The following is a 16,281-nucleotide window of genomic DNA, read 5'->3' as shown; positions in this document are numbered from 1 at the left end:
TGGTACTAACAGACCTAGCTGTTGTAATTGACAGCAATGCAACATGTACGCAGGTTCAATAATTTCATTAATTTAAGTTCTCTACAAAGCTTGAATTGCATATTTTTCAGTTTCAAGTTGACTCAATCTGTTTTTGTGTCACTACTGAGTGGATCCTTTCGAAAAATGTAGCTGAGTTGAGTCATTCGCAGACTTGTAGAAAATACCAATCTGGTTGGTTGACAGTTCTAGTTCTAGTTGCAGATTTGGAAAAGTGAGTAGGCCTATGTGGTGACTGTATAGTTCAGTGGTCGGGAACCTATGGCTCGCGAGCCATATATGGCTCTTTTGGGTATAAGATATGGCTCTTTGCCAAATATTTATTTTTGTACTGAATTGATCAATATTGCAGCGACTTGTTGGTAAATTTCATCACGGCCAAAATAATTATTCTCGTGGCAGTATAAACATGTCTTTGAGAGGTAAAGACAATGCTGTCTTCATGTTTGGGGGCTCGGACCCCCACTTTTCAGAATCATCAAATTTATGTTACTGTCACGCCGGCGGCCAATATACGTCGCGAATTCTATGTACCCAACTCGAAATCTTGAATTGTGCGATATGTTGATTAATCAAAGAGCATATAGCAGACATGGCGACGCTCATTTCAAAAACGCAGTTTTCAAATACACATTATCTTCCTGATCTACGGCGCGAAATGAACTGTTGTGGATGTGACATTCACAATTACAAATTCGAATTACAAACAACGCCATGGCTATCCACGTTCTAGATTGGTAAGTATAACTCTGTTTAGTACCGGCAATAAATTGCATGCGTGTAGCGCAATGTTATGTTACTGCCGAATACTTTGAGAATAGAGAGGTCAATAAGTATTTAGATTTTCAGAATCAGTGTGACAGTCACATTCGATTAATATCAGTTATAATAAATTATAAGCTACTTACGATGAATTGCGTTATTAATGGTGAGGCTTGGCCCGTCTGTGCCTTACCTCTCGTTTCGAGCTTTATTTTCGAACAATAAATACCAGTTTTTACAGAGAAGATATGGCACACACGAGGAATCCCATGTAGCGAGTTCGAATAAGTGCTACCATGGCGTCACGAATTTTCAATTATGACGTAACAGTTGATTGACATGTATGGCTCTTTGGGAGTTGAGATGGAAAAATAGGGCCAATATGGCTCTTCGGACAAAAAAGGTTCCCGACCACTGGTATAGTTACTCATTTTTTAAATTGATTATAGAAAAACTCGTCATTGTGAATCGTGATAACGGTGTTCTTGCGGCCATTGCTAGCTTATCACTACTAACAGTGGCGTAGCCAGGGAGTTGGTTTTGGGGGTCGGAACCCTCCCATTTTTACATACTCGAAAGTCAAAACCCCGTCATTTTGAAAATGATGATTCTATCCTATAACCTCTTCAGGCTATTTCTTGACTCATTTGCAATTATGTAATTCGTAGGCCTACCAGACCTGTCAGTTATTCGTTGTGTTTTAGTTAGTTGCGGATTTTTAACGGTAGTTAGTTCTAAGTCTAAGTTCTAATCGCTAGTTTAGAAAAATGAGAAGTTTTAGTTCTAGTTGCAAGTTTTGTAAAATGAGTGGTGTCTACTTGTAAGTCTGAATATCGGTCAATGGTTGTGCTTATACTCTTAAGAGATTCACAGGCTTCTCTTTTCGTGCCAGTGTTGTCTATTTACTCAAATCATAGTATAGCCTACAATAGTTTTACACACAATATCGTACTGTCATCGTAATGGTTGAAGATGAAACGCCTGCCTCAGTAACTTCAAGACGACAGCCCAGAGATCATTTCCATGATGCGTTGGATACTGTGGACAGAATCGCCCATAAGGTCTGGGACGGCAGGTAACAGGGTTTGTGTTATTCGAATATCACATCATATAGTAGACAACAAATACTATGTGCTCTGCCCTCTGCAGTTCTTCTCTTATCATTGCTATGCATTGTCCTCTCACAACCTTGGGCATTTAGCCTAAGGCTCTTCATGACATATTCCATTGCATTGTAAACAGTCTAATTTTACTATAACATAATACAACAATTGGAACACACCACAGCCTGGTATTAAATTAACCGAGTATTAGGACTAGCACTTGAATCTGAATGGAGCATTAATTCTAATGATGTATGTCGAGTAGTGAAACATGATTTTTTGAGTACCAGGTACTGAAATTAGACACTCCTTGCCACTATGTGTTAATTTATCAACGAGAATGATAGTTTTGGTACCATTTTCCCCTGTGGAAGCCTTTTTTGAAATTGAAATATTTTCAAGTCAGTATAAACTAGGCCCTAGTATCACTCATTATGATTTCAATACATTATCAATAATGTGGAAGTTCAAATTTGTACTTTTGAAACTACAACAAAGAAAATAATGCCAATTCTACGACACACGAAGATAATTTTATAGTTTTACGACCATACTAATTTCAAGAGCTTTATGGCAATACAGAACTTCAATATACAATTGAAGAGTGTATTGATATTGAGATGAACCCGAATATTCTCGACTGACACTCGTCAGGGGTAATCGTCAGCAACTAGGTGACAATTGAAAAGAACATTGTATATCAACAATCGTATCACAAAATATGACGTCCCCGGCTTGAAATTTCGAATAATCGGTGCGAAGAGAGAGCATAAGCTTAATTGAATAGGGTATTCGTATTGAAATGATCCCGAATATTTTCGGCTGACACTCGTCAGGGGTAATCGTCAGCAACTAGTAGATGATTGGAAAGAACATTGTATATCAACAATCGTATCACAAAATATGACGTCACCGGCATGAAATTTCGAACAAGATTCAAACATAATGTACTATTTCATTCTATATGTGACAATGGTGTGGGTTGATCACTCGCGACTACATGGAAATTTCATTTCTACAGTGCTGTACTACATGTTTTGAATGCTGTGATGCGAACAGTTTAGGTTTGGAAAAAGAAGGATCAATATTCATCTCTTTGCTAACATACAAGCAAGTCTTAGTAGAAAGGAGCGTGTAGTTTTAGTTCCTGTTAAAATTGTATCTCTCTACTCAGCCCTAGTTCTATTGTGAAATCATTATGTAATGAGACTTGATGTATTTGCTCTTTTGCCTGCCATGATCAATGATCATTATGTTCCTCTTTACGGGCTGTATATAATGATACGCTTTGTGTTAAAACCCATTCGTTCATTAAAGTTCGTTTAAAAAGTCCATAATTTTGCATGAATGATTCATATGCCTTAATCAGTAATGATGGGCTTTGATATGTTTCAGATGGCGTGTCGTCTCCTTCTTTCAACTCCCCGAGTGGATGAAAGATAATGAGTTTTTACACCACTGGCATAGGCCGCAGATGCCTTCTTTCAGAGCCTGCTTCGGATCAATATTTCGGCTTCATACTGAAACAGGAAATATTTGGACCCACTTAATAGGTTTGTGGATGATTTAGCTGTGCATGCATGCCCGTGAAATCATCCGTATAATGCTTTGCAGTGATTTAATGCCGGCTAATGACATGAAGAATGCCTCGTAAATTTTGCTTTTAATGACTATCAGTCTGTGAGCTTCACTGGTTTTAGGACAAGCTGGTTAATAATTAACCTTTGGGTAAACAGTGTGCGTCTGTACTTGAGTAAAGCTAAAAGGTTTCCTCTTCAAATCACTCGGTTTAGTTTTGAGATGATTTATCGCATCACAATTTTACATGATACGATATTGTAGCATATTAAAGCCATGAAATGTTCCATAACTAAAATTAGACTACTGGTATCTGTTCAATACAAGTTGCTACAACTAGCAACATGTTGGTATATTTGCTGATGTAGTATTTCTACGATTGGAGGGTAATATCATATCACTTGGTCCAGGCCATATCCCAACTATCTCGAAACATCATGAAAATTGGCATGCTTACAGAGCTTTGTTTTCTGATTTCAGAAATCCAAATTTCAACAAAAAAGGTCAACTAAATCCGAAGTTATGACCGTCCAAAAATTGCCATTTTTGTGATCGCTCAGGCGGAAAAATTGTCAGAAATATAAACATGTAACTTAAATTTGCCATAATTCGATCAAATTAGGGTTGTTGAGGATGACACTTTCACAATTGTTCATTTACATCCTACTAGATACTTTGCCCCCTACTTTGACTCCTGGGGTTGCATAGTCTGACCTTTAACTCTTTGATTCTGCGCATGTCTTCGAAAACCGCTCACGCGTGACGTCATTTTTAATTGCAAATTTCTTTTGACCAAGAGGTGGTGTCATCAAGTGTAAGGTGTCATTGGAAAGCTCCTGATAAGGACTTTCAGAATCAACTATAACATTCCTCGCTATAGAATCATTACATATCATAAGAGTGCCATGAAAGTAACCTGCAAATAACATGTTTCAATTGAAAATCTCACCTTTCTTACCACGACACAAACTCTGCAAAACAACTAATTTTACTTTTATTCTATATACAGTACCTATTGTACTATACACAAGGTAGTCAGTATAACTCAGAACAGATAATTGCTGACATAAATTATGCTGGAAATAATTTTGGGAGATATTTTTAAAATAATGGAGAAAATTTGCTACGGTACACAGTTTGAGGTGAACACACAATACTTCAAAAATTAATCAGAATTCACAACTATCGCAATGATAAGATGCAATATCTCATGCATTGTAGTCTTCATGTTATGGTGAGATATTAACAATGCACATATCAGAGTCTTCATGCTGTTGGTGAATCGCCAGTAAAGCTGCATTCTCTTTATGGAAATCGAAAAATTAGATACGGAAAAAGAAAAATGCAAGAATTGAATCTCGATGTTGAAACAAAGCTTGCCAAGGTTTTACATGTTGATGAGATTCAAGAATTTGTAGGGACGGGAAAAGACGAATATGAAAATGAAGTTGCTTTTGAAATATCGTATCAAAAATATAAGAAAAAAACAATAGCCCTAATTCAACAAGACCTCAAAAAATTCAAATTTTAACAATTGGTCAAGAATGAAAATCTCGGAAATTTTTGGAGTAAGTGGAAGGTTGTTGAGAGATGCGAAACAGCAAGAACAAGACACTGGAGTTATTCTTTGCCACCACCACAAAAATGGAAGATGCTTTCAGATAAAAAAATTGAAAAAGTTGTGAAGTTTTTTTGAAACAGCAAAAACAATAGGATGATGCCGGCGTTGGAAGACCGAGTTAGCATCAAAAAGAGTGTGTATAAACAACACTGAAAGTCAAAGAAGTTTGGAAGACATATCATCAAAGATAAATATATATATCTGATATGTGCAAGTGCATAGTTGATATCTCACCATAAAATGAAATCTACCAACCCGCTGACATTGATTTTCGTTGTTATTGTCCATTTCATTGTTTAGTGCTGATCGTTGCCCAAATGTATTGTGTAGAATACATAAAATATTGCATCTTATCATTGCGTTAGTTGTGAATTCTGATTCATTTTTGAAGTACTGTGTGTTCACCTCAAACTGTGTAGCAAATTTTTCTTCAATTTCCAAAAATTATTTCCAGCATAATTTATGTCGGCAATTATCTGTTCTGAGTTATACTGACTACCTTGTGTGTAGTACAATAGGTACTGTATATAGAATAAAAGTAAAATTAGTTGTTTTACAGAGTTTGTGTCATGTTGAGAAAGGTGAGATCTTCAATTAAAACATGTTATTTGCAGGTTAGTTTCATGACACTCTTATGGTATGTAATGATTCTATAGCGAGGAATGTTATAGTTGATTCTGAAAGTCCTTATCAGGAGCTTTCCAATGACACCTTACACTTGATGACACCACCTCTTGGTCAAAAGAAATTTGCAATTAAAAATGACGTCACGCGTGAGCGATTTTCGAAGACGCGAACAGAATCATGGGGTTAAAGGTCAGACTATGCAGCCCCAGGTGTCAAAGAAGGGGGCAAAGTATCAAGTAGGATGTAAATGAACAAGTGTGAAAGTGTCACCCTCAACAGCCCTAATTTGACCAAAATATAGCAGATTTCAATAACATGTGTAAATTCATGACATTTTTTCCGCTTGAGCGATCACAAAAACAGCAATTTTTGAACGGCCACATCTTCAGTTTTACTTGACCGATTTTCATAAAATTTGTTTTTCTGAAATCAGAAAGAAAAGTTTTCTAAGCATACCAATTTCCATGATAATCTGAGATGGTGGGGGCATAAGTTGAAATTTTTCTGGACCACCTGACATGATCTGACCCTGGATACTATTGAACTTAAGCTAGCGTAGTCAAATGATTTTTTCAAGGCCTGATCTACAAATATAGTTACAGTTTGACAAATTATTTTGTTTACACCATCCCCATTGCCAACCTTGCATCTTTTCTCTCTGGTCTGAACGCCAGTATTACCCCTGCAGCGCATATTTTGTGGATTTTACGATGATTGATTTATCTGAAATTGAAAGGGAATGATAGATATAGCTGTTGGAATAAAATTTTCCAAACCTCTCCAAACCAGCTTACTTACTTTCACTTTCAATAGTTTGTGCAGTTTCACTTCCCATTGTTTATATAGTTTCACTTCCAATCTTACTGACAGTTGATTTGAACCAGCAAACTAGATTAGTACTATAGCCTAACGGTTTTGGTGATGTCTGGGAATAGTTGTTCTGTTATGATTTTCAAATATTTTGAAACCGAATTAACTAATCGATCCGAATATTCACAATATTTTGACTTGATAGCTGTTGGTGTTCAGGATCTAGAAAAATAATCATCACGAAGTGATTGTAAATAGATTTATAATTCATTCAAACTCGAGAGTACAGAAATGCATTTTCAAAAAATTTTGTTAATGTTAAGCTTTCTTTCACTATTAAAGTATTGTGAATATTATTATATATATATATATATATATATATATGTATTGTAACCCTATCTGCCTGGTAACAGAGCTTGTAACGCCAGGACTTCTCAAAACAGCCAGCAACAATAGAAGGGAGATCCCCATATGTATACAGAAGTAACTGAACGACTAAGTAGCCTAGCTAATAAAATGAATTAAATTGATAATGAATAAAATTTTCAAGCTGGAAATCGAAGGAACAAGCGTCCTATTGATTATTATGAGCCCTTAAATGCCATATTATATGTATAATAATGTCCGTACAATGCACAATCTGCTCAGGAAAAGTCCTGTAGATTTTCCTGCAAACGGTGTGAAAATATCTGTGATATTTGATTGCATGCGATTACATTGCACATAAATGTGCAATGTGCAATTTGTAATACCGTAAATCAAAATATAGCATCAAAATAATTTCATGCATTCCTTGTCTTCCGTCTTACTCCCAGAGGGGTCAGTAACAAAGTAATTCTACTTCAAGTAGAGTTAAACTACTTGCAATGCTTCCTCAAGTGATTTAGACTACTACTTCTACTTGACAGCTATTTCTACTTCTACTTGAGTATAAATTTGCGATGTTACTTCTGTACTTGATTACCAATAATGAATACTTTGACCACCTCAGCTCAGTCCGACTTATTAACAAAGATTGATCTGTTTATCATCTTAATTCGTTCCTTGTTAGATATTCGTAGTAGGGTGGAGTGAAAAATGGAAAATTTTGAATTTCAAAACGTACACTTGATATGTGGTGCCAAATTTCAAAAAAATAATTTCTATAATAATTTTGTGCTCGTGCACCCTCTAGTGGTCGTGCAATTTCACCGAACGTGCCAAAAATAGCCAATTTCGCTATATATGGATGACCGCTTACGCTAGAAAGCTGATTTTGGGCTAAAAGATGCGGAAGCAACAAGTTTATATCTCCCCTCCATTGAACTTTGTCTTTAAAATGAACAGAAAAGAAGTTACAAGCAAATTATTGATTTTTAGACTGTTTTTCGGGAAAATGAGACACTGAAGCAGTGGGTACAAGGTCAAAAGCGTGTAGTGATTGATCTTATGACCGTCAACTCCATATTGAAAGCACATAAATTGCAAATCCATATTGAAAACTTAAAAACATCAATTCTATATTGAATAAAGATAGATTTCGAAGATGGTTTCACTACCAGAGTTAACAAGATTACAACTATGAGCAGATCAAATAGAATACCAGACTCCAATTGGAGACTTTGAAGGAGGATATGATAATAAACCGAAACCTAAAAACAACGTTGGCACTAGAATCAGATTGTTTAAAGTCCCAATTATAAACATCAAGGCCGAGTCATGCTACTAAATTGTCGAATTGAATCTAAAAGATGTGGAACAGCCACCAGCAATCAAAAACTTGAGCTGGAAAATCTAAGGTGATCACCATTAAGGCTCAATCATCCTTGACACAACCAGGCCGTGGAAAGAGACGTTAAAATGGTGACCGAAGCATCTGCCCATGTGTCGCGATTTAAACGTAGAGATGAGCCTCCTCAGACAAAATCTGAACTCTCGAAAGCATATGAGATTCTTTAATACGAAACAAGACTTTAAAGTTTGTGCAGACTGATACTATGGTTGTGAAACGATCTTCGAAATCTATCTTTTTTCAATATAGAATTGATGTTTTTGAGTTATCAATATGGATTTGCAATTTATGTGCTTTCATTATGGAGTTGTCAGTCATAGGATCAATCACTACACACTTTTGGCATCGTATCCACTGCTTTAGTCCCTCCCTAATTGTACCTAAAAACAGCCAAAAATCAATAATTTGCTTGTAACATTTTTTCTGTTCATTTTTAAGACAAAGTTCTGTGGAAGTGAGATAGAAACTTGTTGCTTCCGCATCTTTTAAGCCCAAAATCAGCTTTCTAGCATAAGCGGTCATCCATATATGGCGAAATTACCTATTTTTGGCTCGTTCGGTGAAATTGCACGACCACTAGAGGGTGCACGAGCCCAAAATTATTATAGAAATTATTTTTTTGAAATTTGGCACCACATATATCAAGTGTCCGTTTTGAAATTCAAAATTTTCCATTTTTCACTCCACCCTAATTCGTAGTCCTTACATTGTAATTTATTACCCTAACATTAATCGATTGTTTTGAGGCATTCTGAGAGTGTTCTCGTTGCGTTTTGCAGGGTTCATCATGTTCTGCGGGATATTGGTCTACTTCCAATGCCTGGACAGCAGTAATTTTGTGGCCGAATGGCAGGAGAAAACAGTGTTCACCATATTTTTTATCGGAGCCATCCTGTGCCTGTGCTTCTCGACACTTTTCCACACCGTCGGCTGTCACAGCGAAAGAGTTTACAGAATATTTGGAAAGTATGAAGTTTGTTTCCATGAGAGATATTATTGACAGATACTGTGGAATAATATATTCATATTGAGATATAACTCAATATTTTCGACTGACATTCGTCAGGAGCAGACTTGCACGGGGCAACTAGAAAATTTTCAGCTTTCCAAATTAGATTAGAATTAGAATTATAGCTACTCGTATTGCTACATATTATAAAGACAATTTTATATAAAACCTCAGCTGTCTACCATGTGTAGGAGTAATATATTCCATTAATTGAAATTTGAATTTGAATAATTCATCGGAAATATCGCAATAGCCTATGTCTCGTCTTTTTTCAGGGGCCAAAATTGTCCTGTGTTCTATTGATGGTAGGCACAAAAGATTTTACCTAGTCATCAATTTTCCACTCAATCATAACACTCAATAGTCTGAATAATGTAGTGTTGCATAAGTTGCCATACTGGCGTGGCCACTCTATCCTAAACATGATATCGTAATCATCACCCTGATAGTACAATAGCCTGTTTTGGCTTTCTTGTTTTATCCTTGGTAACCTGAATGTCTTCCGTTCAGATTAGACTATTCTGGTATAGCTCTGATGATCATGGGATCTTTTGTGCCTTGGATATATTATTCGTTTTACTGCGATACAAAACCCAAGGTTTGTGAGTCCGTTTCAAATGTTCTATTTCCGCATTCACGAGTTGTTTTCCTATTTCAGATTGTTTATATGAGCTCCGTTTGCACTTTGGGTGTTATTTGTATTATTCTGTCACAATGGGACAGTTTTAGCACGGCGAGATTCCGTAAAGTGCGAGCCAGTGAGTAAATATTGTTTTTCTTACGTCTCAATTTTCCGTGACCAAATTAGGAATTCCAGTAGTTTTCAGCTGTGCTGATCAATATTTTATTGCTTCATGTGCGTGCACTGTTCTGCTGAAATATTCAAAGATACTGTCTGTGTTCAGAAATCAGATCAGGAAATGGTCACTACGCTATCATATGGTCACTACTGTAAAACTGAAATTATGCTACTTGGGATGGATTTGTCCACAAAAATGATAGTGTTGGTACTATTTTTTGCCGTGGCCGTCTTGAAACCTCGATTGGTCGTTTCATTGGGTTACCAATTACCATACGGCTTCCTTCAGGTGGTTTGTACTCCTACAGGTTTTTGAAAATGTCCTACGAGGACGCGTAAATGTCCGCCTTTTTGGCAATTCGTCCTCCTTTACAGCTTTTAGAGTTAAGATAATGGATAGATTCGAGTGAAAATGGGCATAAATGACGCTAAATGGGAAATTCGTGGCTCGATCGAAAGCGGCGACCTTTTTTTTAGTCAACCCACCAAATTTTTCAGCAAAAATAGCGAAATCGGCTGATTTCAGTTTTGATCAACAAAATTTAATTTCTTCGTCCCTCACCCTGTTTAACGTCATAATGAATTGATATGTTGGAGGACAGCTCACATTAAAGTATTTGTCATGTTGGAAAAGCTAACAGCCTTGCATGTTTCAGTTATATTGACACGATCCTTTTGATAACATATCTTTCCCAAGGACATACCGCTCACAGACAAGTCTTAGCATACATATTGTATAATACCGGTATTTTCATAGTGAAATAAACCCGAATAATTTCGGCTGACCTTCATCAGGGGTAATCGTCAGCAACTAGTAGAGAAATCAAAATAACATTGTATATCAACAATCGTTTCGGTATCGCAATGTTGTTTTCAATTCTCTACTAATTGCTGACGATTAGCCCTGACTGCAGCATGCATGTTGCACAATATTCTTTGATGAATTGAGCAATTGATAGTTTTCCTCAAGGATTCGTCGATTATTACAATTTTTGTTAATCCTCGATTACTTTCGCAGCTGTATTCGCTGCCCTCGGACTGAGCGGAATAGTTCCGTGCGTTCACACAATGATAAGGATGGGATTTGTGGATGCAGTGTACATTGGCCAAATTGGTTGGCTTGGACTAATGGCGTTTTTGTATCTTTTAGGTGAGAACAGCCCCCGGTCAGACTTGGAGATAGACTATTTTAGTCGTCTATGTAGATGTTTTGAATGTTTCTATGGTCTAAATTTAATTATAATCTAATTTAAGATTTGAATATGAAACTTATTATACTCCAATCATGGATAAATCCTATTATTGATAAAGAAAATTATTTGTAGTAAAACTTTTATATGACTGATCCGTAGATATTTTGTGAGCTTTGATTTCGTAATATGCTGTGAAAGTGACTTGCAGTACCTCACTGTTAGACATTGTACTTTGTTCTATCGCACAGTAGCCCAAGTTTAGTCTGCTGATGTCATTCTCAGCAATTCTCTATCATGCTATGAGTATGTGCGCGTTACATAGTCAGGTTTATATTCATCAGGCTGCTTATTATTAGGGCGATTTTTTTTGCAATGTCAAAATTGTGGCGTTGGGTTCAAAAAATGTCAAAATTTTTTACAAAGGTAAAACTTTTTTGCAACCTGCATTTCGTTTGTATCGCAGATTTTGCACAGTCGGTGAACTTATCATTTGGCATTTTACTGCTTGTAGCCTACTTTATAGACGTCCCATTGTCTTCTCATTGTGAATAATAAACATTCAAATGAAACAAGTAATTTGACATGGTGTTATGCTCGACGTGCCGCAATATCCCAACTGAAGCAAGACTGCGTGGGCATTGCATGGTTCCTATATCAAGAAGCGCATGATGGAAAATAGTGATGTAGACAACATTGCCAGAATGAAGCAACACGGTGTGTCACCAGCAGTGTGCGCACAACTTCAGTGTTGTCAGCAAACAACTGCTGCTGTTAACGTTCTTTCTCCATTCTTGGCAAGCTACCTAGTAAGGACAGACACTTTTTACCCGGGAATGTAGGAAAGTATCGTTTGACGTACTACAAAATGTGTTGATTAGTTCTACCATAATGCGTAATGTAACTACTGGAATTCTTCAAAGGGCCAGATTTCGGTGACATTAAGTTTTTTCATGTAAAAATTTGTCAGTTTTTGAGGCAAAAAGCTTTTTTCAGGTCAAACTACTTTGACAGACAGTTTCAGCCAGAAATGAAGATAAGTAGTACAATTCTAACATTATGTGGGAAAACACCTAATTTGCATACGTTAGGTCAAAGTTGGTCAAAATTTTGATGTTTAAGGTCCAAAAATGTCAAAATTTTGATTTTTTAGGTATAAATCCTCCGTTATTTAAAAAACGCCCCACTTATTATGTTTAGCCTTACAAGTCTTGTGTTGAATTAATATTTTTGTTCATTATTTTCAAGGTGCTTTCCTCTATGCACAGCGTATTCCTGAAAAATACCTTCCTGGCAAGTGCGATCTCTGGGTGAGTTGAATGAAAAATTTCTGACATATTCAATATTACTCTTTTGTATATGATTCATCTCATTGAATTGCGTCATAATACGGCTTTGGTAACCTTGCTTACCTGGATGACTATGCAAGTTATGTCAATGTTGGATTATAGGAGAAGGTTATATAAGCTTTGAAATCTCTGTTGTATTGGATGTTAATGATCTACAATCTTGGCGTATGATGCATGGTTGCTATGTGTAATTTGTGGTCTCCATCAATCAATGTCTGCGACAGAATTAGTAGCCTATATTGAAGTTCTTTTATGGCAGTTACCCTGGGTTGTTGCTACCTTTGGTCTGCGATTGTATTGTATGTGCATGTAACGAACTTGGGTTTGAACTTGTATATTTATGCTTATGCCGTCACCGCGTCAAGATATTTATAGAACTTAAATTTCTGTGGAGGCGTAGTTTCGTGTGTCATGACACGAGCTGTCCAACGTTCTTTGTTGCTTTCTGATATCGATATTTTGGCACCGTGTCATTTCCTGGTGGCATTACCATTGACAACTGCAGACCTGTCTGGCTTGGTGTCATCATGCCGTACTGTTACAGGAAGTGTTTTAGCATTAAAACAGCGGGTCTTAACCTGATCTGTAAGCATTCAGCCAACCACAATTTTCCCCCAGTCGCAAAAACAAAAATCTACCGCACTACCAGGGTTGTAACCAAGTCGCAAGGTTCCGAGTCACATGTCAATCTCACTTTTATAGTTTTGACTCAAGTCAAGTCAAGTTATTTTCGGTTCACCACCGAGTCGAGTCCAAGTCACTGCGTTCACTGTTCAGTTTTGAGTTCAACCCAGTTCAAATCGCGTTTTTCAACTCTGCTCGAGTGATATAGAATGGCTCGCATTCCTATTATCGTAATTTTCCTCAGTCCTAATAGTTTCTGGCCCGATTTTCCAAGTATCAGGACTGTAAGACGAGATACCGATAATATGGTGACTTCACTATTCTTCGGAGCTACAATGAAATGTCTGTCTTGGCCGTCCCAGTCTCGAGTCTTGTGACTTGGTTCGGGTCATGTAGACTGACTTGAGTACAAGTAAAGTCAATACACAAATTGACTCGAGTCGAGTCATTGTGCGCATTTGAAAAAATGACTCGAGTCAAGTCACCAAAAACTCGTGACTCGAGTCATTACAACCCAGCGCGTTACACATTAATACATTACTATAGAGTAAGGGTGCACAGAATGAAATGTTCGTCAACAACAGTGTGAAAAAAACAGCACCATTGAAACGTGATTTAAAAAAAAAAACGGGATTATAATGGACATTCACTGCAAATCATTGTGACCTTTGATGTCTTGGCCTCCGCCAAACCCTGAGCCTGGCTCAGCTAACTCCCGGGACTCATCTGAACACTGGTCAAGAACCACCACATTGCATCGAAGGGAATTACCTGGTATTGTGCAGGAATCTGTAAAATGTTTATACCTAATATTAATCAAGTATTGAAGATCTCTAAAATGTCACAGTTTTACAGGCTATTATAGATCTTTCATTCATAATACACGTATCAGTTCTATGCAGAGGCGATCAAAGTATTCACCGTTGATACTCGAGTAGAAATTGAAGCCTACTTTAGCCTAAAAACTTGAACTGTCAAGTAGAAGTAAAAGTACTTGAAAATCACGACTACTTCAGGAAGCAGCGCGTGTAGGAAAAATCGACTTGAAGTATTTCGAAAAGTAGTGCTTTGTTATTGTCCATTTCTGATCATGTGAGCAAGGTAGCGATGGCGCAAGCTTCCGCGCGGCGTGTGGTTTTCAAGTTTGCACTGGAATTAACCAACGAAATTGTTATTTCTTCCAGTTTCAGAGTCACCAAATATTTCACATCCTGGTCGTTTTAGCGGCCGTCGTTCACTTCCACGGAATCTCCAATCTTCAAAAATATCGCTTTCACGACGGGAACAAATGCATCGCTAGATTATGAGCGTGTCCGACGTATTCCGGCCTGATTTTGTGTTGTCGATTCAGATTTAATTTAAAGGAGCATGACTTTTTGAGTACTGTGGAATGAAATGGTTTTTGTGTTGATAGCATTATCGGACCCCGATTAATATATTTTAAATATATACCTCAGCATAATTTCTATAACTTACTGTTGGTAATTTAGTGATGATGCAGCTAGAGACTCATGGAGGTACAGAACTTCAGTATGCAATTGCGTAATTCATTCATATTCATATTGAAATAAACCCGAATACTTTCGGCTGACATTCATCAGGGTTAACCGCCAGCATCTAACAAAGAAAATCGAATGCCAAGTTCTTTCGAATTATCTACTAGTTGCTGACGGTCACCCTGGACGAGTGGGTGGCGAGATAGCGCAGTGGTGTAATCCGCAGCTACAACACCAATGGGTTGTGGGCTCGAGGTCGACTCCCGAATTCCTACCTTGGAGGTTTATCTAGGCTCATCTCGCCATCTCATCCGCTTAAGCAGTGTCTTACAAAAAGCCTAGAAGTGGGCCGTGCCACGAGTCGGCAGATACGGAATAAAAAAATAAGGAATAGCGGCCTGGTGTCAATGACATAGTATTCGACAAACACCATGAATGCCACAAACAACAACCCTTGACGACTATCACTGTTAGTTAGATTGTCGACTTACTCTGGTTAAATTCAATGGTACGGTATCGTACCGCTGCGTATTTGTTCAATTACTTGACTGCGCTCCTCGTAGTTGCTCATGGTTACCATCTCGACCGTCTGAAGAAGCTTTTCGAGTGCCTTACCAAGTTGAACAGTGGATCAACGTATTGAAGGTCACTGTATGTACCATGTACAATTGTACACTGAAGCAGCTTACTTTTGAGGGTAGTGTTGACGTAGGGGTTGACGATGTCACTATCTTGAGGTAAGATGCAGAGGAAATTCCTATGATGTGGTGTAGAATCTGCAGATTTGGAAAGTGATGAATTTGACACTGTAATAGGGGGTTTCTGGGGCGTCCGATCGATAAGCGCTATGCGAGTACGGTAAAGCAGCCGTGCTGCTTCTCGCTACAAGCAGCGTTGAAGTATCGACATTAGGACAAGGTTTGGGTGATAGATGGATAGTCGTGTTTATGGCTCGATCACCATGCGTTCTCCTGCAGGAGGATTTGTCCTCCTCGTCGCCATTTTCAACCTAAAAAGACCACGGACTACGCGAAATGTGGGCCGAATTCACGAGAGAAGTATTTCGGGAGTAGAGTTGAAAAAATGACAATTATATTTAGTCAACTTGGCTGATATAAGGGAGTCGAATCGGAAAATTGACCTATTTGTACCCAACCCGATGAAATTGCATGGCTGTATAAATTCCGGTTTCTCGTCCGATTGCAGCCTGCGAGAAGTGTCCCCCTTTCCGGATCTGAAAATATGGTAACCCTATAGCATAGCTTACTAGCGCGACTTGTGTAAATTCGATTCAACCGGAAGTGCGTCGTTACACCACTGTGTTGTAGCCTAGCCCTTAATTGTATAGGTCTACGTGGGGCCTAAAAGTTATTTTAATACGTCTAAATCGTGGTATGTTAAATTGACAGATTGGCCAAGTAGGTCTACCAATGAGAATCTGAATTGCAACGGGAATGCTCCGATGAATATGATGGGGCTGGATCCCGAATGACAATGTTTGGC

The 16,281-nt window shown here is 37.7% G+C and overlaps 1 protein-coding gene across 1 annotated transcript; it reads left to right on the top strand.

The window, feature by feature from the left end:
• Positions 1 to 1,672: 1,672 nt before the first annotated feature.
• LOC145446356 (adiponectin receptor protein 2-like) lies at positions 1,673 to 14,744 on the top strand. Its single transcript, XM_080324622.1, has 8 exons — positions 1,673 to 1,876; positions 3,300 to 3,457; positions 9,091 to 9,277; positions 9,831 to 9,918; positions 9,979 to 10,078; positions 11,138 to 11,269; positions 12,558 to 12,619; positions 14,467 to 14,744. The coding sequence occupies exons 1-8, from the start codon at positions 1,764 to 1,766 to the stop codon at positions 14,587 to 14,589; spliced, it is 963 nt and encodes a 320-aa protein (XP_080180748.1). The 5' UTR covers positions 1,673 to 1,763; the 3' UTR covers positions 14,590 to 14,744.
• Positions 14,745 to 16,281: the final 1,537 nt, after the last annotated feature.

Source organism: Botryllus schlosseri, chromosome 9 (genome assembly GCF_051294905.1).
Source record: "Botryllus schlosseri isolate E-star chromosome 9, Bs_hap1, whole genome shotgun sequence".
In the NCBI taxonomy this organism is placed as follows: domain Eukaryota; kingdom Metazoa; phylum Chordata; class Ascidiacea; order Stolidobranchia; family Styelidae; genus Botryllus; species Botryllus schlosseri.
This window is presented reverse-complemented; position numbering and strand designations above follow the sequence as displayed.